At 39.3% G+C, this 24,750-nt stretch overlaps 1 protein-coding gene and 1 long non-coding RNA gene across 2 annotated transcripts in view; one reads left to right on the top strand and one right to left on the bottom strand.

Annotated features, from left to right (window-relative positions):
* The window catches only part of LOC125965682 (uncharacterized), a 667,016-nt gene that overhangs the window by 297,635 nt on the left and 344,631 nt on the right, over positions 1–24,750 (top strand). The window lies entirely within an intron of this gene.
* The window catches only part of DCDC2 (doublecortin domain containing 2), a 148,361-nt gene continuing 127,741 nt past the window's right edge, over positions 4,131–24,750 (bottom strand). Inside the window, exons 9-10 of the mRNA XM_004273527.4 lie at positions 6,937–7,236; positions 4,131–6,158 (exon numbers count right to left, since the gene is read on the bottom strand). Of these exons, the coding sequence (XP_004273575.1) occupies positions 6,060–6,158; positions 6,937–7,236 (399 nt within the window). The 3' untranslated portion in view covers positions 4,131–6,059. The remainder of the gene's footprint in view (positions 6,159–6,936; positions 7,237–24,750) is intronic.

The following is a 24,750-nucleotide window of genomic DNA, read 5'->3' as shown; positions in this document are numbered from 1 at the left end:
CGGGTCGAGGTCCCGCTCCGCCAGTGGTCAGCGGGGCAGGGTTCCTCCCGGTGTCAGGCGCAGTGTGGCCCTCTCCGCAGAGCCCTCCAGGCCCTCTGGCCTCGGGCCGGCGGGTGAGCTGGGGGGCCCAGGGACAGACTGGGAGCTGTGTTCCTGCAGAGCTCCAGAGCCCTCGCCACGGCCACCCTCTGGCCAGGGCCCAGGCCTTGAGGCGGCGGCTAACCTATCCCCTATCCCCGCCTCCACGACCTGACGGTGGCCGCGGTCTCCACGGGTCGAAGTTCGCGGGACCCGGCGGCCTCAGGAACAAATACAGTGAAACCAAGGGGAGTATCGCATTGAATTTTAAACTCTGTGGGTATTTTTTGCAATTTAAAATCATTTTTGTTATTACTAAACCCATAATAAACGAAAAGAGAACGGCGGGACATGCTTGCATCATTGTCTCTTTAATGGAAGATTGAGTTTGTGAGGGCATTTGAGAGACCTGTACGATGATTTAGTAGATTAAGGTCACATTCCGGGGAGAAAAAAACACTTAGAAACCTGCAGAAAAGCTGTATGTTTAGTCTTATAAATAAGGGTTTGATAACCAATGCATGCTAGCCATTTTACAGCACCTTGTAGAAATTACAGTCCTTGTTGGTTACGGGAAGTTTCTAATGTCAGTTAGCCATGTGGTCTAAAGAGATTTGACTTTGGCAATCTAGATGCCTCCTCAGTTGCCCAGGTTTGCCTATGGAATAACAAAGATACAGGGGTCAGCTATACAAGAGATGCATTAATGAGTTCTCAGTGATGGTACCTGAATCACACACATTTTGTTATTACATATTAAGAAGGCAAAATGCTTTTGCTTAACTGTTTTGCTTCTCAAACATGAAAGGAAAACACAAAACTATTTTAATTCAATAGAATGAAGGCAGTGAATATCTTACAAACTGAAGCAGAATTTTAACCAATCTCTTTATAAAACTGTGAATTTATTCCTATAGCTATATCTACACTAAATGTGCATAATTTGTTGTTTTTACCTTTATCATAACAAAAATTCTGAACCTGTGTTTCTCTAATACCATTTCATAAAAGAAAAAACTGAGTTTTTTAAAAATATCCCTCAAATTTTTATCAACTAAACAACATGTATATGAAGCTGTAAAAAAACTTTCTTTACATAATGAAGTTTAATATCTATGCCAAATAGAAACAAATATCTTTTAATGTGCTGAATTTCCACATGGTTTAAATCAAAAGTATCTATTACGCTTGTGAAAAAATGTCATAAAAACAATTAATACATGAAATATTAGCAACACAACATCATAAACAATAAACTATCCAAACCCATTTTAATTATATAAAACACAGATCTATTTGCTAAAAAAAATACAGCAAACTTACAGAGTGAGCACTGATACAGAAGGAAAAACCTAAAAGCTCGTAATTTGATCAAAACAAATAATTGTCCTTACGAAGAAGAGTTCTAAACATATACAAAAATGATGAGCTCAACTTAATCTTTACCTACAACTTCAATAATCACCCATTATCATTGTACATATTAAGGATTTAAGACACAAGAAAAACACTGAAGCAAAAAAAACAGAATAGGTTTTCTTCAATCTTCTTCTAAAATTGACTACTGTCATTCCTTCTTCCCATACGCCATTACATTTGTGACAGTAACTCAACCTTTCAATTAAACTATGTGGTTTAAGCGGATTAAGCAACAGAGAACACATTTGGTTCCATTCACAGATTAAAGCTAAGTCGTTGTTGGCTTAAGTCAGCCGAGCTCCATTAGTTACCTCCTGATTTTATAAATGCTTTATTGTTTTCCAGACATTTTTTAACTCCCCATCTCCTACAGTATGCTATGCCTCTTCAAAAATAATATTTTTCTTCCTCATCAACATGTAGGGGCACATATTCATTCTCCAAGTCACTTAGACTTCATGGTAGGAAATATACAAATTTCATGTGGTAAGAACAAAAATCAGACCCATCTAAATACCAGGATAGTTTCTGAAAAGCAAAAATCGTACACTATTTACAAAAATGATATTTAATAATGAAGAACTGTATGTGCTCATCACCTTAGAAAAACAGACTAACCTTGAAAAAAAAATCCTTCCATTCCAGGTTATTACACTCATACAAGGAAGCTAAAAAGCTTCTGCACTGAACTTGAACATTAGATAAACTAATAGACTAATAAGTCATACTTTTATTCTGTTTGTGGTGAACTTGGCTACTTGGTACCGAAAAGAGTCCTCTCTACATGTTCATGGAAATCACACACACATTCACAAGCAGTAAGGACCTTTTGACAGAGCCTGTGTTTGGTTGGTACAAAATATTCTGAGCCAAAGTATATGGTACTTAAGACTGATGACAAAGGACTAAAGAACTGTATTCTGTAGTTACTTTAGAAAAAAAGATTTTATATATTAATATATATCTCACCCCTCCCTAGAATAAATTTTCCATTAAAATGCTGGTAGCTTTTTTATTTTGAGAAGAATGTTAAACCTCTTAAAGTCTTCAGGAACCATGTTTTAAAGTACCATTGATATACATCATTTCTTAGCATTTCCTTACCAACAGTTTTTGTCCATTGCTTCTCTCAAAAGAGCCCTATTCCATTAATAACATTTTAAAGTGTGTGAGTGCATCTGTGTGAGTGTTTGTTATGTGTCTGTGTATATCTACATAGTCTATTTCTGTTCAGATTGGCAACAGTTCAGATGTGATGCTTTCTGCTTAGCAATTAATCTACTTTATAAACTTTTGCCTCGGCTCCTTTTTGAGCAAAAAATGAAAGGATAGAGCTAATTCTTTAGGAGAGTCAGTTAACAAGATAAAGAAGCCTTCCTGTTGTTCTGTGGCCACAATTTTAACTAGGTGAATTAGCTTTATCCTTTGCGTAGAAGGTAAGTTATTTAGTGAAATTTTCGAGGATGTTGGTTTTTGAGCTATAACTGAAAGAGTTAACATGAATAAGCTCACATTAATATGGCTTCACGATCGTGAGCCTACAGAGAGCTCTGACTGACTCTGAGCCACATATATATAGGATGGGTCTGTGCTTACAGACGACAGCAGGAATCAACACTCTCATCATAAAATGGGAGGCACGAGAGGGTATCATACTCTTCCTATGAGTCTGGCTTTCTAATATTCCCCCCCAAAATGTCTTAATAAACAAAGTCATCCTATGTCCATAGAGAAATATAATGAGTAGAAAGTTATCTTATGGCCAGAGTATCTTGTTTTATAATTAGAAATCCATGGATGCTCAAATGCAATTTTAACAGAAGCTAAACCAGGTAATACGTCCTTTGCATGAAAATGACTTTAGTTAAAAATCTTCTTTATTTGCGCTGCAAAACTCCTAATGTTCCATTTCAACTAACAAACCAGTTGCTGACATATGTGTTAAAACCCAATTAAATTTAAGAAAAGCATTTCATTAAAACTATGAAAATCTATCACAAAGAACAGATGAAAGCATTCTGTGATTGGTTACCACATAAAAGTTCCATGAGTTTTTCTTATTAACACCCTCTATAAAACAATACCTGAAGCCTAACCAAGATCTCTTCTGCTCACTCACATAAATGTTCTCCAAATCTGTCAGTGAGTCTCACTTAATTTGTGGAGCTACTCTGCCACGGAGGCCACCATTCCCACAAGGAAAATGTCCACATTTGGAAGGTGAATTAACTTTCATCATGTGTGTTAAAGTCATCTCCAAAATGACATTTACAATTTTAGTCAACTGTCAGTGATTTCTTCCTTGGTTGGACGACATAGTTCTTTTTTTTTTTTTTTTTTTAGTAACATATGCTTGCAAAGTGTTTTAAAGTTACTAGTGACTGTTCATCCCTCAAGTTAAGTCACAATTATATCCTACAGACAGGTGGTGAAATATGCACATAAAAGATAAGTATTACATCCCAATTTTTTAATTTTTTGCTACAGGTATTGTGGCCTATCACCTTCTTGAAGTGTACTTAAAATACCAAACTTTGTTTTTCATTTAAAGTAACATTGTGCTTCACTAAGATGACTATTAAAAAGTTCCTGAAAACCTAAATATTAAATATGATGAAGCAAAGAACAGGGAAAAAAAAGAGACAGAATATCTTTATTGAAGAAGGAAAAGAGAGAGAGAGAAAATCCTCATTAAAGAAAGAAAAAAGAATCACCTTGATAATCAGTTATAATTTCTTATATGTAATCCCACATTTTTATAAACTATTTGAAATAATTAACCCCAGGCCCGGTAATTGTGTGGGAATTTAAAAGACCAGGTAGTCTATTTCCCTAGCAACAAGAATTATTAAGATTGTTGCTTATAGTCTGCAATGCTTTACATTGTCCCATTTGAAAAAATAAGCCTATTAGTAGAAAGCACCATCTCGAGCTTATATTAGAAATATAGGACCCCATTTATAATCATCCTCTCAGATTACTATACCCTTATATTAGTATCTCTTTCCAATACTGTTACATTACATTCTCTGCATATACTTCCTATTTGTGGAAAACATTAAAATAGCTTCTAGGAAAAATACACCAGTTTTCTATAGTATTATTAAGTGCTTTATGTAACTACTTTGATTCCAAGTGATTGGTTATGAAACCTGGAGGGGAAAAAAATCTTTTAAACTTATCATTAACAATGAATTCTATGAAAGCACAAGAAGTTAAAATTTCAAATTTATAACAAACATAATTAACAAAAATATTCTTTAATATGAGAAAAACATATTTCTATATTTAAGGAAGAACTGCATCATCTCTTAAGAATTCAAAAAACTAATACGATTATTTTTTTCTCCATATATACCTAACATGGCAATTTGAGTTAATAAACCCCTAAAACTGTAATCAGGAACTGGTTTCATTATGACAATTTTTAAACTTTTTTCAACAATTTCTATCCTATAGCTTCTAATTATATAGAAAGGAATCTGCTTGAAAGTCTAAATATAACTGACCATGAAAATAAATACTTGCTGATACCCCTAGGGGAAAAAATATGACAAGGCGGTCCTAATAGAAATAAGGCAAAAGGCAAGAGAAATTGAGGAGTAACAAACTCTTCATATAGCCTACTTTTTTTCTACTATGCTGTCTTGTTCTTTTTGTTAAAAAACTGTTTGGAGAAAATTCAATCTTTGGAATAGCCAATATTGAGTTTTCTAATATTGAACAATAATGCAAAGGAGAAGAGAGGAGTATTATTGGTAATGGTAGACTGGATCAACGAAAATCCATAGGATACAAGAATTTGCAAAACACCCAGCCAGGCTCAGTGATATAATTGGGTGTTCCTTTATAATTCCTTCCTGAGTATGTGTCATTAAAGCCATAAGGATTAAAACCTGCAGCAGTTAAGGGAGGGGCATGACAATATTTGTCAGGAATACACTGAATGAATACTTCCTCCTTCCAAAATGAATACCTTGCATTTTCCTTTTTGTTCTCTTAAGGTGGATTTTGGCTAAGGAGGAAGAAAGAAAGGAGTGTCAACAAGACACAGAAACATTTCAATCTATTGCCATCTTCAAATTATCTCTGAAACTAAATTGCAATTTGTTTATTCAAGAGTTTATTGCTTTAAAAAAAATAGTACATGCTTTCCTATTATCATTTTTTTTTAATTCTGTGCCTTCTTAGATAAGTGCTTTAGCATAAGCTGCCATCTAATAATCTCACTTACCAAGAACAGGAATGATCTTGTTCTTTTTCATCTTTACAAAGACAAGTGGCCAATTGTCTTCCAGTGCAAATTCCCCTCTATTACTCTTGTTTAATTTTTCTAAATGACTTTTTAAAACACATCTCATAAAAAGTCACTCTGCTTTAGTAGCTATTCAAAGTTATCTAGTGTTTCCCATTAGTTTGGCCTCTAATTTTAAATTTCAGTAGGTAGTATTCAACCATATTGTCACATTATGTTTAGCAATAACTGTATGCTTATTATTCGAGTATTATAACCCTTAATTTTTCTTATACTCAATATACTCTCTTTTTAAAAATCATCCATGCTATAACAGATTATTCTTGTTTTGTTCATTGTTATCATTTTCTTGTGAGCTGGTGATTTTTACTTCTGGCTTTGGTGGTCTTTGAGGGTCCAAGTCAGCCTGGAGGAAAACAGATGAAAACAAAGATATTTAGCTCTTTAGTTACAGAGGCAATAAAATTTACAAAGGAAAAATGACTCACTATTGCCTTTAATCTTATAAATATTCAACTAAAAATAGTTCCTTGGGTTCCCTATGTTGTTTAGTCTATCATCACCCAGTGGACATGACAATCTCAAACTTTACTTGTTCAGAAGCCCTTTCTGGGACCATAACCCACCATGTGCTTAAAGGGCACAGACTCCCCTCTTGAGCTTCAGGTGTTATTTTTCTCAATTTTTTTCTTTATTTCCTTTTGAGCTTTTCTTTTCAACAACATACCTATACTTTTCATTTTAGCATTTTCAGAGAAAAGAGAAGAGTAAAATGCAGTTCTCCTCTCATGTCACATTAATAATCCAGCCCCATACCAGATGTCTTTTATTAGTTTTGTACTAGAATTCACAAATTCTTTGTGACTATGGTACCAAGCACCATCGAGTAGATAAGAGGACAGAAAATGAAAACATAAAGGCAGCTTCTGGAACAGCAACCCTGCCCCCTTGGATTTCTCATACATTAATCATATCTCATTACAGTTTGTCTTTTACCCACTGGACTGAAAACTAAGGGGGTAAGATTAGAATTAGCTGGTTTTCAAACTCTGTTCCATGGAATCCTGGAAGTGCCATAGCTTTCAAGTCCTAAGTGCTTGAATAATTCCCTAAGTGTGAGCACAGATGCACACACACACACAAACTTCATACATGCACACAAGTGAGCAAAAGCAATAGAATACCTCTTCACATCCACTGCCAGCTCCTTGAGACTTTATTTCCTCGTCCACTGCTTCTTGAAGCTCATTATTAACCTGGTCCAGTTCCTCGCCATTTTCTTCATTGGTGCCTCTGCTCACACGAGCAGGACCTGCCTGCTCCTCCCTGTGATCCAGGATCTCCTCTGCTTGCTCTGGAGCTTCAGTAGCCTCCCCGTCTCCTTCCTCTTCAACTCCACCATTCATTCCTGAAAAGTCTTCCTTCTGTCCCACTTCCTTATTTTCTTTCTCTCTATCTTCCTCATCTACTATTTCTGCTGGCCTCTGATGGATCAAAAGGAATAATGGATAAAAATAGAAAGTATAACAGAGATTTTCCATGGCACATTATAATAATGTAATAATTATAATATTACTGTCAAGTGAAACTTCCTTACATTTGCATATATACAGTATATCTTGTGTTAACCTTTACAAATATACCACTCTTCACAAATATTTTCTCATTTAATTCTCACAATCATCCTGTGAGGTTGGTATTATTCCCATTTCACAGGTGAGAAAACTAAGGTCTGGGGAGACCAAGTATCTAGCCCAAGATTCCACTGTTTGTAAGTGGAACAGCCAGAATGAAAATGAACCATGTGACTCCAAAATCAATGTTCTTAATCCCCATGGCAAAGAGAAAACTAAACTGCAGGATACTTGGCCAATGTCTAGTGGCCCAGAGGAGGAGGTAAAAAAAAATTCTTTGTGGAGAGATTATCATCCCCACCACTAGTGTCTGGTATGTATTTAAATCTCTAAGTATGAAAAAGGGCAATGGCGATGGCCAGGATGTGAAGCCTGGTTTTCTAAAAATAAACATGGACAGCTTTCCATACAATACCTAAGAGAGTTGACTATATATCTCTAAATAACAAAAAGTGATTGTCGAGGGCTTCTCTGGTGGCGCAGTGGTTGAGAGTCCGCTTGCCGATGCAGGGGACACGGGTTCGTGCCCCGGTCCGGGAAGATCCCACATGCCGCGGAGCAGCTGGGCCCTTAGCCATGGCCGCTGAGCCTGCGCGTCTGGAGCCTGTGCTCCGCAATGGGAGAAGCCACAGCAGTGAGAGGCCCGCATACCGCAAAAAAAAAAAAAAGTGATTGTCTTGCAGATCCAAGGCCAAGAAACTATATATTCTTTCTATAAAAAATAAGAAACGCTCAAGTATTTTATAAACTAGGCATTTTTACTGTTATTTAGATACATGTAAGTCTGTTTTAAAAGAGAACAGGAGGCCAAGTTCCAGAGCCAAGACTTTGGAGAGAGAAAGACCCAGGTTCAAGTCCTGGCCAGGCACTTACTGGCTGTTACCTAACTTCTTTGAACTTCATATTCCCCACTTGTAAAATGAGAATATAATAAAACTTCCACGGAGATTAAATAAGTTACATACAGTGCCTAGCAAAGCACCTGGCACATCATGATCCTAAAAAAAAAAAAAAAAAATTAAAATATCTTCCCATTTGTTATAATACATTCTTTCCTGGACCTACCATATTTCTTCATTGGCCTTAATAAAACATGAGTTTTTTAAAGGATAGGGTAGAAAGAGAATTTGTTTTATGTTAGGACCCCACTCCTGCCTCTTTCTAGTCATCTGACACTGGACAGGTCAGTTAATCCCCTGGTATCTGTAAAACAAAGGTTTGAGGTGCAATTAACTCTGACCTCCCTTCCAACTCTGGAAGTCCATTCTCCTCTAACTACCCAAATTCTTATTATGGGACTATTAATGGTCTTCTTATAAAAGTTATCATAATGCTCTCAGTTTAGGAAGTAAAGAAGGAAGGAAATGGAGCAGAGTAGACTAAAAAAACTCAGGATAAAATTCAACACAACGTTATTTCGAAGAGGAAAGAGGCAGAACCATGAATTCTTATACTCTGTCCAACATAAAGTCTCAGATTTGATTACATGATATCAAAGATGCCCTTTAAAAAAATGAAGGTTAAAAAAATGAATTCTTAAAATATTCCAATAACCATCGTGTTTGTCATCAAAGACGATGTCATCAAAGACTAAATTAAATAATAGTACAGTGCTTCTGCATCTTTCAAATTTCCATTCAGTTGCTTAATGTCAAACTGCGTAGAGCCCTAGTGATCCCTAAGCATGCTGCCCAGGGGGAGGCCCTTAGGAAGGCCAAATGCTGGACAGAAACTAAAGGTGGGAGGGGATGGATCTGCCAGATGATGTGGAAAGAAAAGGCAAGAGATTTATAAAATGAAACCCACAGCGCTTGGTAAGGATTTCTGGTTTTTATGCATAAGACCTAAATGAATGACGGTGAGAAAATTTTTCAATTTCCAAAGGGGAAAACACTATGTTCCCATCTCCACACGCTTGTCCCACCCTCTCTCAATGCAGAGAACAAAGACGGCAGAGCATTGACGCAGAGGCACTAGAAGTGATGACAGTAGAGTGTGGCAAGGGACAGGGTGGGCACTGTCATTGTGAAAACAGAGCAGAGGAAATGTCTGGGGCCAAAGATGACATTTATGTCACTGAGGAGAAAGGGCTTCTGAGGGACCCAGGGAAGGAACCGGCAGCACCAGGAGGTCCAGAGGCTTCCTCAATAAGACACTGGGACAGAGAGGGGGCGCTGGGTGGGAGAGAGTTAGAATAAAGAGCCATATGTAAAATAGATAGCTAGTGGGAAGGAGCCACATAGCACAGGGAGATCAGCTCGGTGCTTTGTGTCCACCTAGAGGGGTGGGAGGGAGACGCAAGAGGGAGGGGATATGGGGATATATGTATATGTATAGCTGATTCACTTTGTTATAAAGCAGAAAATAACACACCTGCTTTATAATTGTAAAGCAATTATACTCCAATAAAGATGTTAAAAAAAATTTACAGAGAAAAAAAAAGAGCCAACTCAGAGAAACACGGCGGGTGGCTCCCCACTAACCTATCAGAAGAGGCCATGAAAAGGCTCAGGGGTCTTGGACCAAGAGACAGCAAGTTCCCTTGCTGGTGACCCTGAGGGATTTTTTAGGGGATACTCACAGGGGGACTCTAAGAGACACTGGAGGGCTCTCAGGCACCATGACTCGAGCTAATGGGCCTGGAGCAGCTGTTTGTGCTGGGCTAGATGCCAGGCATTCAGAGACAAATACGACTGTGACATCAAAGAGCTCAGAGCGGTACGGCAGCACATCACAGCGATCGTGGGGCAGGAGGAAGGAGCAGTAACTCAGGGTGGGGTGTGGCAGCCTGGGGCACATCCCACACAGTCTGGGCACTGAGGTTTTTACAGCACTGCGTGAATGGTGTCCATAGGTGGAGAGCAAAGGACAGGCAGCAAATACACCAAGCACCCGTCACCCGTATGTGCCGAATGTCACTCTCAGCATTCATACATTCATTATTTCCTAAAACCCTCACAAGAACCCTACGAAACAGGCTTCTGATGCCCATTATATGAATGAGGAAAGTGAGAAATCCCTCAACGCTGCCTGCATCACACCCCAGGTGAACCAACAGGGTTAAGGTGGTCTTGTCCCAAAGTCCTATATTCTTTCTCAAAGTAATAACACAAGCAGTTGCTAATGTACCTAGCACTGCTGCAAGCACACCCAAGTATACTTTCAATGGCCAGAAAATATGATGTCTGCAGTAGGCAACATGACTTTTATTGTTTAAAGAATTACTGACCTGAAAACAAAACATTTCTGGATTTCTATTAAAGACTGGTAGATCTAGGGAAGGAACATTATAAACATTGTTAGGCAGAGTACTTGAAGCAGGACATAACGAAAATCCAGAAATACTACAGCGCTAACGGCCAATGAGAGCAAAAAGATTTCTGTGCAAGTTACCTCTGAAAATTGGATAATCGTGTATCGCACTTCTAGAAATTGTAATCCTTACTGTGCCTAAAGTTGCCTTATTCAAAGCAACTTTGGGTTTTGGGTTTTGTGGGGTTTTTTTGCGGTACGCGGGCCTCTCACTGTTGTGGCCTCTCCCGTTGCGGAGCACAGGCTCCGGACGCACAGGCTCAGCAGCCATGGCTAAGGGCCCAGCCGCTCCGCGGCATGTGGGATCTTCCCGGACCGGGGCACGAACCCATGTCCCCTGCATCGGCAGGCGGACTCTCAACCACTGCTCCATCAGGGAAGCCCTGGGTTTTGGTTTTAAAGAGAAGTTATACAGCATTTTTAATACAAACTCTTTAATAATGATACCAGAAAATTCAAATTTTACTTTAACCATTCAGGAATATAGATATGTCCCTTGCCTCTGAGAATCTATTACAAGAGCTTGCTAAAGTCTGCTAAGGTGACTACGGCTGTCTAAATGGGAAAAAGTCTGTTTTCCTTTACTGATATCTGGATTTATACCTAAAAGTTACAGAATGATAGTGTTGGTTTCTAGTTTTTAGTTTTAAGTCTATCACCCTACCCCCTTCTTTGCTCCCAATCCCCAAACACATATACATTCTTCCCCCCTTTAATGAAAAGAGCTGGGCTGGGATATACCCTAATCTCTTTTTAAGGATGGAGACACCTAGCCCTAAATTCAGCTCTGTTCTCTTCGCTGTTATTACCACCACTACTAACAAGCAGTATTATGCTTTCATCCCATTATTTCTATTAGACTTTCCCAGCACAGCTATTTTAGTAGCCATCAAACGAAGCCACATCTGGTTGGCTCAACTTTAAGAAATGCTGGATTATGGGGCTGAAATACCAATTTGATCAATTTAAATAAGATGGTAACATTAGTTAAAAGGCTTATAATCCTTTAAAATATCCTGAGTGTAGTACGAAATTTATTATTACTACAACACAATTCAGGACAAAAAAAAGAAAGAAAGAAAAAAATGCTTCTATGACAGATCTGTAATGAATAAATGAAAAGCAATGCGCTTTTTGGTGTAATCTCCTTTGAAGCAAGCATTAAATTATTAAAGATGTTTCCAGTGTATACATCAATCAAATCATCCCCAGAAGGAACACTGAGTTTTACACCCATACACACGCACACAGATAAAATCTATACCGTGGCAAGGGCCTACAAAGAAGTAAAAAAAATAAAACAGCACTCCTTCCATAAGAGAGTGGGTGTCCATTATTAGATAGCCACACTATATTTGAATAATGTGTTCCCACTCCACCCCACCAAAAAACAAAACAAAACAAAACTTTGCAACTATTTAGTTTCTTCAAAATTCCCAAGTAGTTCTCAGCCTCTGCCCGTTTAGCTGGCCCTGCCTGATTGCCCAGCTAAGCAGGGACAGTCACAGCCAGCCAGACGCCAGTGTTAGTGCAGTGAGCCAGGGGTGACGTGTACACAGAACCCACGTTCCACCCGCACCTCAAAGAACCTTACAAGATTCCGATGATGTTTGCAATGTTGACAGAGAAAAGTGGACACAGGAGGCAAAAGGGCGAGGGTGGAGGGTGTGGGGAGAAAGGGACAGGGACATGGATGGAAAAGGTAAGAGTTAGACATCGCAAGTTCAACTTGAGAGAGTGAGGAAGGAGGAAGAGAAGCAGGAAGGGAAGAACCCTCTTTCCCAGGTCCAATCACACTGTCCCTTTTACACTGAAGGGAAGCAGAGCTCCCACATGTGACGCTGCCTCTCCTTCCTGCAGAAGCCAGTTCTCATGTGATTCCAAGAGACTGTGTTCATAACTGAAGAAGCTCGCCAGGCAGGGGTGGGGGTTCCTGGACAAAATTTCTGCCTGCTGATGTTTTCTACAATGGTGATGTCAGCTGCGCGAAATGAAGCAGCCGTGGTCTGTTGGGAAGGCAGGGGTCACTCTGCAGCTTCAGGCTAGTGAACCCACCTCACCCTTTGGAAACTGAGGATAATAATGACCTCACAGAAGTGCAGTAAGGACCAAATGAGATCATGCACATGAAAGACCACTATAAACTGAAAAAGCTACAAATATATATATATACATATATGTGTGTGTGTATATATATGTTTATTATCGTTACCACTCCATTTTTCTTGCCCTTGGATGGAAAGAGTTGAGAGGCTGTTGTCTGATGAAATAGTATAATACAGGATTTGCACTACAGTCATGAAATCGTATTCTAGTGGGCCACTTAGAGCAGTGTCCCTTCTAAATCTCATTCACATGAAAACAAACAAACAAAATGTATCAAGACACTTAGCAATTATCTTGCCCTTCTTAGTTAATACAGTTAATATGCAGGCTGATGTTCAACTTCTGGTCCAATGAGACGGTTAGGTGTGATTTTCATAAACTAATCACCCTTGCTTTTAGTTACTTAGTTTATTCTTTGCTTCTGAGTTCCCTGGTATGCACTTCTCACAACAAATTTACCATCCAATAGCTTTTATTTTTTCTGAACTCTATTCACTCTTAAAAGTAATACAAATGTGCCAGCAGTAAATACCAAAAAAGGGTGACCTCCGTAAATGAGTATATGCATTTAGGTAATGCACGACTTTGTCTTCAGTTGTAATGACAGGTTGGCAGTAGCCAGTTATTCATCCTGTTTCTCCTACCTTTACCCGGAAGGCTCTTCCTTCCCTTCGTTAGACCCACCTTCTCTCGAAGCCTTCCTGGTCCCCTCAGGCAGTTGTCACTCCTGATTTGCGCCCTCAGAACACCTGTCAAACTCTGATCACAGTGTGCCATTATCCCCTACTTATGTTTGATATGAAAATAGTGAACGTGGGGCACTTCCCTGGCAGTCCAGTGGTTAAGGCTTCGCCTTCCAATGCAGGGGGTGCGGGTTTGATCCCTGGTCAGGGAGCTAATATCCCACGTGCCTCTCGGCCAAAAAACCAAAACATAAAACAGAAGCAATATTGGAACAAATTCAATAAAGACTTTAAAAATGGCTCATGTCAAAAAAATCTTTAAAAAAAAAAAGGAAAATTGTGAACGTGAATTGCTATCGAGTACGTAGATGCCTCAAACGATGTTTGGAATGATTGTGGAATAATGGGGAAATAACCTTGGCTCTAGGGAGGCCTTCTGGAAGTTTCTAGAAGCAAGGGCTCTTTCTTCTTCATCTTTGTGTCCATCACCACATCTCCCACAGGATTGTAATTCACTGTCTTGAATTAAACCCAAATGTGCCTCCCACAGATAAAAGCCACCAGAGTATGTGCCTTCAGGAAAGGACAGATGATGGTGACAAGGCTCACGTCTGTTGGGCGCTCTCCAGGGACCTGGTCCTATGTTCCATGCACCTCACCTGCCTAATCGTATTTAAACTAACCTCACCACCATTTGAGGAAAATACTATTCTCATCCCAACTTGCAGATAAACAAACTGAAGCATAAAGAGTTAGGTAAACTTGTCCAAAAGCCCACCAATAGTGACAGAGGGATAAGAATGCTTTTTTGACCACAGGACTGTACTATTTCCCCAAGATAATGTACAGAGCAACATCCCAAACTCAACACGATGTTAAATAGTTACTCCCAGCCTTGTGTCTTCTAAGCCAATGCCTCTCCATCACCGGGCATCCTGTTAAATGCAGATTCTGAGTCAGCAGTTCTGAGCCTCTGCATCTCCAGCAGCTCAGGTGCTACTGATGCTGCTGGTCCCCAGGTGACACTTGGTGAGGCTCTAAACCACACGTAACACAGGTATGGTCATAAATACACCACCACCCCTAAAAGACATCTTTGGTTAAAATTTCTAATTGTAATTATGCCTCGTTAGATGAAGGTCATATTTTAACTTAAAAAGTATGAATTTTATTGAAAACTGGGAGAAAATAGTACTGACTGTTGACAGAATGATATTTAGCCATAAAGACAGTTCTACAAGATTTATTCTAATTACATCACCCTGCCACTCTTTCTTAGGAGTCACTTTATAAAAAAGAAACACATCATTGCCAAGGCGATAAACCAGGAAGATATTTTTACCTGTGCTTAAAGGTCTTCTCCCCTGGTGTTTATGTTGAATTTAGTCAATTTGTGACTAAAATTTTAAGAGAACCAGTTTTCAGGTAGACACTGTTTCTCCATCCTGAACTTTCAGGACTAGCTCATTCCTATGAGTAATTGTGCAATACTATATTCTGTATAAAGCACAATTCTTATGTTTCGCTGGAGTCAAGAAAGGGTATTCATTATACTCTCTCCTATATACTCACTAAACTGATGTATATAATGATTGCACAAATCATTTAGATGGTTCCAGTCTCAAAGCCACACTGACATCAAGAACGTCCGGAGTGCGGCTAGATTAACAGACATATTACACATATATGTACAATTACAGATAATACGTACCCTTAAACATAGAAGTGTTTATAAGAAAGGTGAGACGTTTACCTTTTAAAAAGCACTTTATTTATCATAAGCAACTGCTCTTGATACTGTTACTAGAAAAGTGACACCAGACTTTCTCCCTAACATGACACCAGCATTGATATTCCAAGTGACTTTTTGCCTGCATTTGCCTACGTGCATATCTTACTATTTATTTTGTAAGGGACATCCTGGGAAAATGGTTGATTTGTATGGCAAGACAGAAAAGGTCTGGTAGTTATTATTGCTGTCTGCATCCTAGCAGGGACGGCTCAGGGGAAACCATAAGTATTCAGGTTTTCTAGAGAATATGCATGCAGTTACAAAGGTTAACTCAGGATTCCTGAGTGGTAAGAGGAAAGAAGATGGAATATGGAAATCATATGGAAATGAGCCACAAAATATCAGAAGCATCAATTACTTGGAAGGTATTTTCACAGACAGATGAGGCTGCTCAAGTGACTTACACTTTAAACTCGCATCACACCTTTGACAGTAACAGCGGCACCAAAATTTAGAAATGGGAAAAGGTATCTAAACAGACAGTACAACTGATGTCCCACCTACTTTAGAAGTAAATGTTGGGACTTCCCTGGTGGTGCAGTGGTTAAGAATCCACCTGCCAATGCAGGGGACGTGGGTTCTGAGCCCTGGCCAGGGAAGATTCCACATGCCGCGGAGCAAATATGCCCTCGCGCCACAACCACTGAAGCCCACGCACCTAGAGCCCGTGCTCCACAACAAGAGAAGCCACCGCAATGAGTAGCCCCTGTTCACAGCAACTAGAGAAAGCCCATGTGCAGCAACAAAGACCCAATGCAGCCAAAAATAAATAAAATATTAAAAAAAAATTTAAGAGAAAATAAATGTTGCTTTTTCTTATATTTATATCAGAATTCCCTGAGGAGTATATTTGAATGTTTAAGACCCTCGCTATCTGAGATAACAGCACACGCTACAACTTTCTAGGCAAGAGAGCCTACCTAACCACCCAACTGTCCTCCTCATTCTTACCTGTCAGGTCTCCCTCCCTGAAATACCCTAGACCTAGAAACTGGAGCTCAGAACGCCCCCATACACACACACACACATGAAAATACTACCTTAAATGTCCATTTCTCCATGAAGCATTTGCTATCTTTGAAATTTGGGAGTAGGATTTGTTATAGGCTTTGGATAGAAGGTGTTTCTGTGGATTTGATGGCAGAATTCAGGCAGAGATGTTGAAAGTAAGGAAGTTACTACACTTGTTTTTATTTCTGTTCCCATAGAGACTAAAATCATCTCCTACCCAAGCTGAATGAGGTGTTTGGAAATAATCAGTTTCAATTTTTCATGACAGCAAAGTACTGCTTCCCGTTTTCAGCTTTCAGAGGCTTCCATTCACAGAAGGGAAAAAATGGTTTAATGTGGTTTGAAGTACAATGGCCTACAAAAAAGGGTGGTTCTATTTACAGACATGACCCTCTAAGGACACAGGGAGAGGGAAGCTTTGGCCAGCCACCTGCTGAGAGCTGGCTCACCCAGGCCCGCTGAACTCCACAAGTTCCCACAACACTCATAGAATAAGATATAAAACCTTGAAAACTTATATTTATATAGCTATTTAGTCATCTTAGAAAAAAACTGCCCCATTAAGTCTTCTCACTTTAGAAGTAAATGTTGATTTTCTTTCGCTTACATCAGAAATCGCTGAAGGCTATGTTTTAATGTTTAACACCATTCCATCAATTAAACACAAATCAACAAAGGTGATGTCACAGAAGGCCTTGTTGATGATGCACAGGGAAGTTAAGAAGCCAGAGCATCCTCATCTTAGCTCTTCCCACTGTGTGTGATGCTTATAGCACCAACCACGAACATGATTCACTAAGAGGAGGTGACCTGAACGTAGAGAATGGTGAAAATACTGTTTGCACGCAATTCCTTTCATTTCAGGGAAGGCAGTGGAGGCTGAGTAGCCCTCCGCACAGATGGAATCTGTTTGTGAGATAATTAGAAGCCCCTAATCTCCCCATTTCCCTTCCTTGAAGTGTTGAGACAGAGCACCAGACTGGAAGCCAGGAACCCTGGGTGCCTGTGTAGACTCCCCAGCCCCCAGCAGGCTGTGTGTTTGTGGGAAAATGGCTTTCCCCACTATAGTATGGGGATTTGTTTCTTCAATGGCAAAGCAAGGAGTTTATTCCAGCCTCCTTTCTGGTTCTGAACATTTCCTAATTCTGATTTTAATAAATACATTTCACTGAAATAGATTTAGGGGTCTGGTCAAAAGAAGCAGCCTCCTTTATCTTTCTGTGTATTTTACACATGAACATGAACAAGTAACACAAACAAGCTCTCCACTGAGCTTACCCTTCATAAGAGAAACTGTCGGTGACTGCTGGTTCTCCAGAAGGGACAAAATATGTCAATGGGCATATTTGGACTTCAAACCTCCTGCTTCTGGTTATAGCCTCTAGGCTGCAGATTCTTTAAAATGGCATTGTGTTCTATATGTGTAGATCAATCATCACAAACTTAAATGCCCCCAGTGGCTGGGCAAATAACATAAATGTGTAATTCAGGACAGGTGTGAGGTAATAGGGAGTGCTGAGGTCTGCAGTAAACTGAAGAGTACACGCCCACTAAAGAGATTCCATATTGTAAGCCCTGGGCCAGCCAAAAAGTTTCTCTCATAGGAGATTTGGTCACAGGCTGCCAGTTTATCATCCCTACTGCAGATTCTATGAAGACAGTTTATTTTCACAGTGATGAATTAGTGTGAAAGAGATTTCTGGTTAAACACAGCAGACTGAACAAATGTGTGTGGGGGGGGGTTGTAGCTTCCTTCCAATTTCCCTCTAAATTTTAGGTAAGGGCAACTTTAAAAGGGATGAAGCTATAGAGACACAGAAGACTGGAATTTTGGAAACAGCCACAGAATTTGGGAAACTGTAAAGGCACTGGACATGGGGCCGATTAACAGCAGAACCAAGTAAGCTAAAATTTGAGTCTGTAGGGAGGGGAAGCCAAGAAGCAAACTTTGCACATTGAAAAAACCTATAGAAGGCTTGGGGATTGGAGGCACCACCTGTCTCTGGAAGAATGGGCATAGGTATCGATATAACTAAAAATAGGTGGATTGGCTTAGAGTCTTTAAATGAAGGAGGCAGACTCCCAAGATCCCCTTGCTGACCTTGGAGAAATAAATGAGGTTTATTCTTTAAAGATACTGAACTATAAGGAAGCTGCACTCAAGCACAGTGAGAACAAGGGCACCGTACTGAAACTCAGAAGGATACATCTCTCTACTTCAAGTCTTTTACTTAAGGTCCCCAGGCCACCTTCCCACAGTCAGATCCCAAAGTGCTCACAGCCAGGCTTACACCATTAAGGCAAGAGGTTGAAAGACTCCACTCAAAAGAAATAGACCAACCCAAAGGAACTACACAGATACTGAAAATTGGAGGTACGCCAATGAAATGGCAAAACGAATCACTCTACAGTGAAACATCCCCAGCCTGAGGAGCTCAGCCTGTACACAGAGAGTTTCCTTAATGCTTCCTTCTAAAATCTAACCAGACATACACCTTAAATTCATACAATGTTACATGTCAAATATATTGCAATTAAAAAAAAAATCTAACCAGACAACCAAGGAGAGCCTCTAACATGGAGACAGAGATCATGGAGATAGAAAGATAGAAAGAAAAAAGAAACAGAAAAAACAAACATAGTTCTGGAAAAGAAAGTTTAAAATAATAGGTTAATCCTTGGAGAAATAAGGGAAGAGACCACATACATAAAATAAGAATAGGATGCTATAAAAAGGAACATTCAGAGAATATGAAAGAGCTCTTAAAAATTAAAACCACGATGGCTAGAAAAAAATCAATAGATGGAAAATAAACCCTGAAGCTTGTTGATTTTTTTTTTAAAGTTGAGAAAATAGAAAAAAATCCAGAGAGGTGGAAAGTAGGAGAGATAAGTAGAGGATCAATCTAGGAGGTCCTATATCTGAATACTTGCAGTTCCAGAGGAAAGTAAAGAAATAGAAGAAAATTATCTAAGACATAATTCAACAATTTTTTCCAGAACTGAAAAACAAACATTTTCAGAATAAAAAAGCCCATTGAGGGACTTCCCTGGTAGTCCAGTGGTAAAGAATCTGCCTTACAATGCAGGGGACGTGGGTTCGATTCCTCATCAGGGAACTAAGATCCCACATGCTGCAGGGCAACTAAGCCCACGAGCCACAACTACTGAGCTCGCGCCTCAACTTAGAGAGGCCACGTGCCACAAACTACAGAGCCCGTGTGTCCTGGAGCCTGCACACCACAACTAGAGAAGAGAAAACCCACATACCACAACTAGAGAGAAACCCACGCGCTGCAACAAAAGATCCCACATGCCTCAACGAAGATCCCACGGCTGCAACTAAGACCTGACACAGTCAAAAATAAATTAAATAAATAAATAATAAATAAATAAATCTTAAAAAAAACGCAAAAAGCCCATTGAGTACCCAGTCGAATAAGTAAAATGACCTGCACCAAGGCACATAACTGGAAATTTTCAGAACACCAGGAACAAAGGAAAAAACCTAACAGCCTCCAGAGAGAGAAAAAGGATTATTTACAAAGGATCAGGAAACAGAATGACATCAAACTTCCCAACTGCAAATCTGGATGGGAAGGCCAACTGAGCAACACATTCAGAATTCTGAGAGAAATTATATCTAACCTAGAATTTTATATCTAGTCATGCTTACAGTCAAGTTTGCTAGAGAAAAAAAAAAAAAGACATTTTCAGACATGCAGAGTCTCAAAAAATAAAAGTTCCTCCCATGAAGCTTTTCTGAGGCAGCTGCTAGAGGTGAGCTCCACAAAAACAACGAATGTATAACCAAGAAAGAGGAAGATGTAGAACCCAGGAAACAGGGAATCCATCCACGGGAGAAGCAAAAAAATTCCCAAAATAATGGTGAAGAAAAATACCAGGATGACTCTGAAAAGTAGATCCAAAGAACAACCAACCAGCCTGAGGCAGATGATCGAAAGCCTTGAGAAAAAGATCAAATTGAGATTTATTATCACTGTGTACATCTGAGTACATCAAGAGGAGATCAACAGTTCTGGCAGAGTTTGGAGATGGCTTGGTAATGACTACAGAGAATAGAAAACTAATCAAATGAAAACTTAGAAAACTAAGCAAATGGAAAAAACATAGGCAATTACTAAAATAGGGAGGAGGAAAAAATATTACACAAGAATATTTCTCTATTCCATGAGAAACAGCTAATAGCTCAAATCGGTTAGGTCTATAGAGCAGGAAGAATCCAGGCGGGGAAAGCTGGGGCAAGTGGTTGCAATTTTTGTCATAATTTTTCTTGGATTGGTTGACTTTTAAAAAGAGTACATGTGTAACTTTGTTATTAAGGATTTATTACGTTTTAAATCAATCAACAAATAAGAAAATAATATATACCACAACCTCCAATTTAAAAAAAAAAAAGAAAGCTTTCACTGCTCCTGTGTTCATGACGCTGGTTTAAATGCTATTTAATGAAACTACTTAGCATAAAAACATCTTGCAATTCTCATTTTATTACTACTCAAAATCAACTACAAGTGGATGGAAAAAGCTATAAAACAATCCAAAACCACGCTGAAGTTACTATCCACATCTTCTGCTCTCTTCTCTCAAATGGAACAAAATCCAAAATATAATTGCTTCTTTGCCTATTTTATAGGTATGTATTTGCCTGTGTCTTTGAGATGGTGGCTTCTCCTGCCTGATCTTTACTTACTAGAGGCAGTTTACTTAACTATAATGGAACGGTCTCATTTCTTGCCTCCTTAGCTTGGAAAAGCATCAGTTTATAAATGGAACACAATGACACATAAGTCATTGGTGCCAGGTATAGCCACAGATATTGGTTAATCAGGCACTTGCTTCACTGCTTACGGGAAACCAGATTGATTTAGAATGTGCATGCAAAACAATTAATTTTTAAAAGAGTACTTTATTCTTATGAGACCTAAACTCTCCCCTGAGAAAAGGTATTTGTTCTGGCCTCCCCAAACCTATAAAAGAATGTGACATTCTTCAGTTTCCCATGGGTTTGGACGTAGTATTAGATCCAGGATCATTCATTTGTCTCCAAAAAATTAAGAGTCTAGACCTTGGGACAGAGCTCAAACATGTTTTTAGCTGAAATTAGTCCACAGTGCCCCATTACACACACTTAAACACATAAACACAATGCCAGATGGGATCAGTAGAGGCTATGAAAGACTATGGAAGATCTGAAATTTTTCCATACTTAACAAGCTAACACATTAGCCTGCCATCTCTTCATGGGTGCTGGCAGAAGACAAGAGACTACTGGGTCAGAGACAAAGGACTTTACTGCTCACAGCAATAGCAGTAGCCAGAGGATCAGCATTTGCACCCACTCCCTGAGGCCCCATTTCCACAGGGCAATGAGAAGGGGGTGATACACATGGTGGCTTACATTACAGGGGAAGGACCCCATGCTTAGAGAACCCAAATCTTTTTTCTCCAAATATTTTCATTGTGATAAAATAAACACAGCAAAAAAGGTTACCATTTTAACTAGTTTTAAGTATACAATTCAATGGCACATCTTTTATAATGGATAGTAAACGTGCCTGACCTTTGCACTCTAGGGAGACATTATCTTTATTATACTGGACCATCAACAAACCTAGCCTTTGCTCCACACCAGGATTTCTCAGTCTCAGCACTATTGACATTTTGCACTGGATAATTTTTTGCTGTGAGGACAGTCGTGCGCTTTACAAGATATTTAGCAGATTCCCTGGCCACTACCCACTAGATGTCAGTAGCACTCCCTCACTTATAATGATCAAAAATGTCTCCAGAAATTGCCAAATAGCCCCTTGGAGGCAAATCACCTCCAGCTGAGAATGACTGCTCCAGAGGAAGTCACGATCTCTGTCTTTGGAGGCTGTTCACTACACAAACATCCTGGAAAAAACAGTCGAGAACAAAGGCAATCTGTGCCTCTACTCACAAAACATGCAAAACACAAGAGATCCATGGAGAGCTGCCTCTCAACAGAGGCCTTAATATTTACTTCTGAAACTTGATCTGCTTTTCAGGCATAGATAAAGTACTTGGCCAATTTGCACATGATACTACACGCACACACACCCTTCTTCGTGGTACTTTGACTAAAGTTACAACAAGAACCATTTAGATGATAGGAAACAAGTTCAAAGAAGTTAAGTAGGTATGGCCCGAAAGGAAATGTATGTATCATTTACAGCTGCGCCAAGCAGTATATAATAATTCTTTTCTCATGCAGGAATTTTTCCCCTCCTTGGGTTAATAATTGGCTTTTGTGGGGGAGGAGTGCATTTAATACTCTTCCCCAGATCACTCCTGTGCTTTGAAGTTAGACACACCTGCATTCAAATCCCCATTCCTCTACTTAACAGTACAAACCTGGACATGTAATTCCACCCATAGGAGCTTACTTTATTTCCATACATAAAGTGAAGGTGATAAGACCTATCTCACAGGGTTGTCATAACAATTATATGAGAAAGTGCCTAGTACAGTGCCTGGCACTCAGTAGGTACTGAATAAAGAGTAGCTATTGCTACTATTACAGGCCCTCAGAGTGGTTCTTACTATAATGGAGCTTTACACTAATTTTTCCACACTCTCACTTGGTTTTTCACAATATTTATAACATAGCTGCTTAGGATATGGAGCAAAAGACCACCAGGCCACAGAGAGAATGACTCTAAGACCTGACTTCATAAGCATCTCATGCCAACCCCATAAGCTAAACAATCCTAACTCTATTACTAATAGGGTCAAAGAAGAAAGCAATTCTGACCTTTTGTTACCTGGTTTTCTTTTCTTCAAACTGACCTCAATTTGTTGATATTGCCCAGCTTTCACCAATCTGTTTTTTTTTTTTTTTTTTTTTTTCGGTACACGGGCCTCTCACTGTTGTGGCCTCTCCCGTTGCGGAGCACAGGCTCTGGACGCGCAGGCTCAGCGGCCACGGCTCACGGGCCCAGCCGCTCCGCGGCATGTGGGATCCTCCTGGACCAGGGCACGAACCCACGTCCCCTGCAACGGCAGGCGGACCCTCAACTACTGCGCCACCAGGGAAGCGCTACCAATCTGTTTAATCTGTCTCTCCTGCATACTTGTATTTTAATAAGCTAGCACTCTTGTGTCAAATAAGAAATCAAGCTCTGCAGACACTTTGGATGGCTGTTCAAGTATCATCAGGGATCAACTCGTCTCGTGCCCTCCCCTTCCTGGTGATCATGAAACTCACAAGTAAAGAAATACCGATCACAGATTTCAAAACTAAGTGATTAACAAAGAGATCTCCTTTTTGGTAATAATGCTATGACTTTCTCTTGATATTTGGTATTTTTGACTTTGGAATATAAATTAGTCTTGGTTTCTGCTGCTATTAGGTGTTGTACATACGTGATGATTTCTCTTCTTTGTCTTAAAATATAATATTTAATTATAGCTTCACCGAAGACTTAAAATTCCAATTTCCCTCAGGGGGAAAAAAAAATACCTATAACTGGAGCTTATGAAAAATTGTTAGTTGCAGCTAATCCTGGATAATAACTTGGATTTTTGAAATCTGTGTGATTTTTAACACATTAAGCTTTTCATCAGGAAGGTGATGCTTTTACAGAAAATGCCGGTGGAATAATCAGGCAGCAATTTCACTGCTGCAATGTTAAGACAAATACAGCTGAGAACATCAACTATGGAATTTGCTGGATTGTGAGGTTTGCTCTTTGAAAAGGAAATATCACATAATAGGAAAAAAGTGGCAATTCCTGGTGACTTTGTATTCCCTTGAGCCTGGGATTATGAATTCCCCCTCCTCACCTAAATTCCAATCCTCCACTTAGAATTGTAAGAAACTTGATTGAATTCTATTAAAAAGCCTAAACAACTTTTATTTCTTGTATCATTTAGCCAGAATGAACACTACTTAGTTCCTTCTATAAGCACATGTGTGTACACACACACTCCTAAAAGTACAGTGTCCCATTGGCCTAAAAAGAAAATCAATACACACTTAGCAAATATTTGAGCTGCATTTATATAAGCAATTCCTTTACAAAAAACAAATTCCAACCATCGCCATTTCAAGGACCCTAAAGGAGAGAAAATAACGGCACTTTTAAACTGCTTTTCTAAATGGAGGACTTTTTTCTAGATTAAAAACGCCCAAGCCAATAATCTTTTTTGTATCAAACTTTCGCCCTCTGTTTCTCATACCTAACTCCAACCCACCTCGTTCTTCAATGCTGTTTATTAAAGATATACCATTGTCTGTAACAATAAAGACTCTGTCCAAATGGCTCCTCTTTGTGGGAATATGAGGAAGGACTGAAGTTGTTTTGTTTTATTTTTAAGGTCGTTCAGCCACATAGCTAGCACCTGAGAGCATTTAACTCGCATCTGCATAAGAACAGCACAGGGCAGGTAACACAAAACTTGAAAGAAAAATAG

Source organism: Orcinus orca, chromosome 10 (assembly GCF_937001465.1).
Source record: "Orcinus orca chromosome 10, mOrcOrc1.1, whole genome shotgun sequence".
Classification (NCBI taxonomy): Eukaryota; Metazoa; Chordata; class Mammalia; order Artiodactyla; family Delphinidae; genus Orcinus; species Orcinus orca.
Note: the sequence above shows the minus strand (reverse complement) of the source record. Positions and strands in the feature narration are given on the sequence as shown.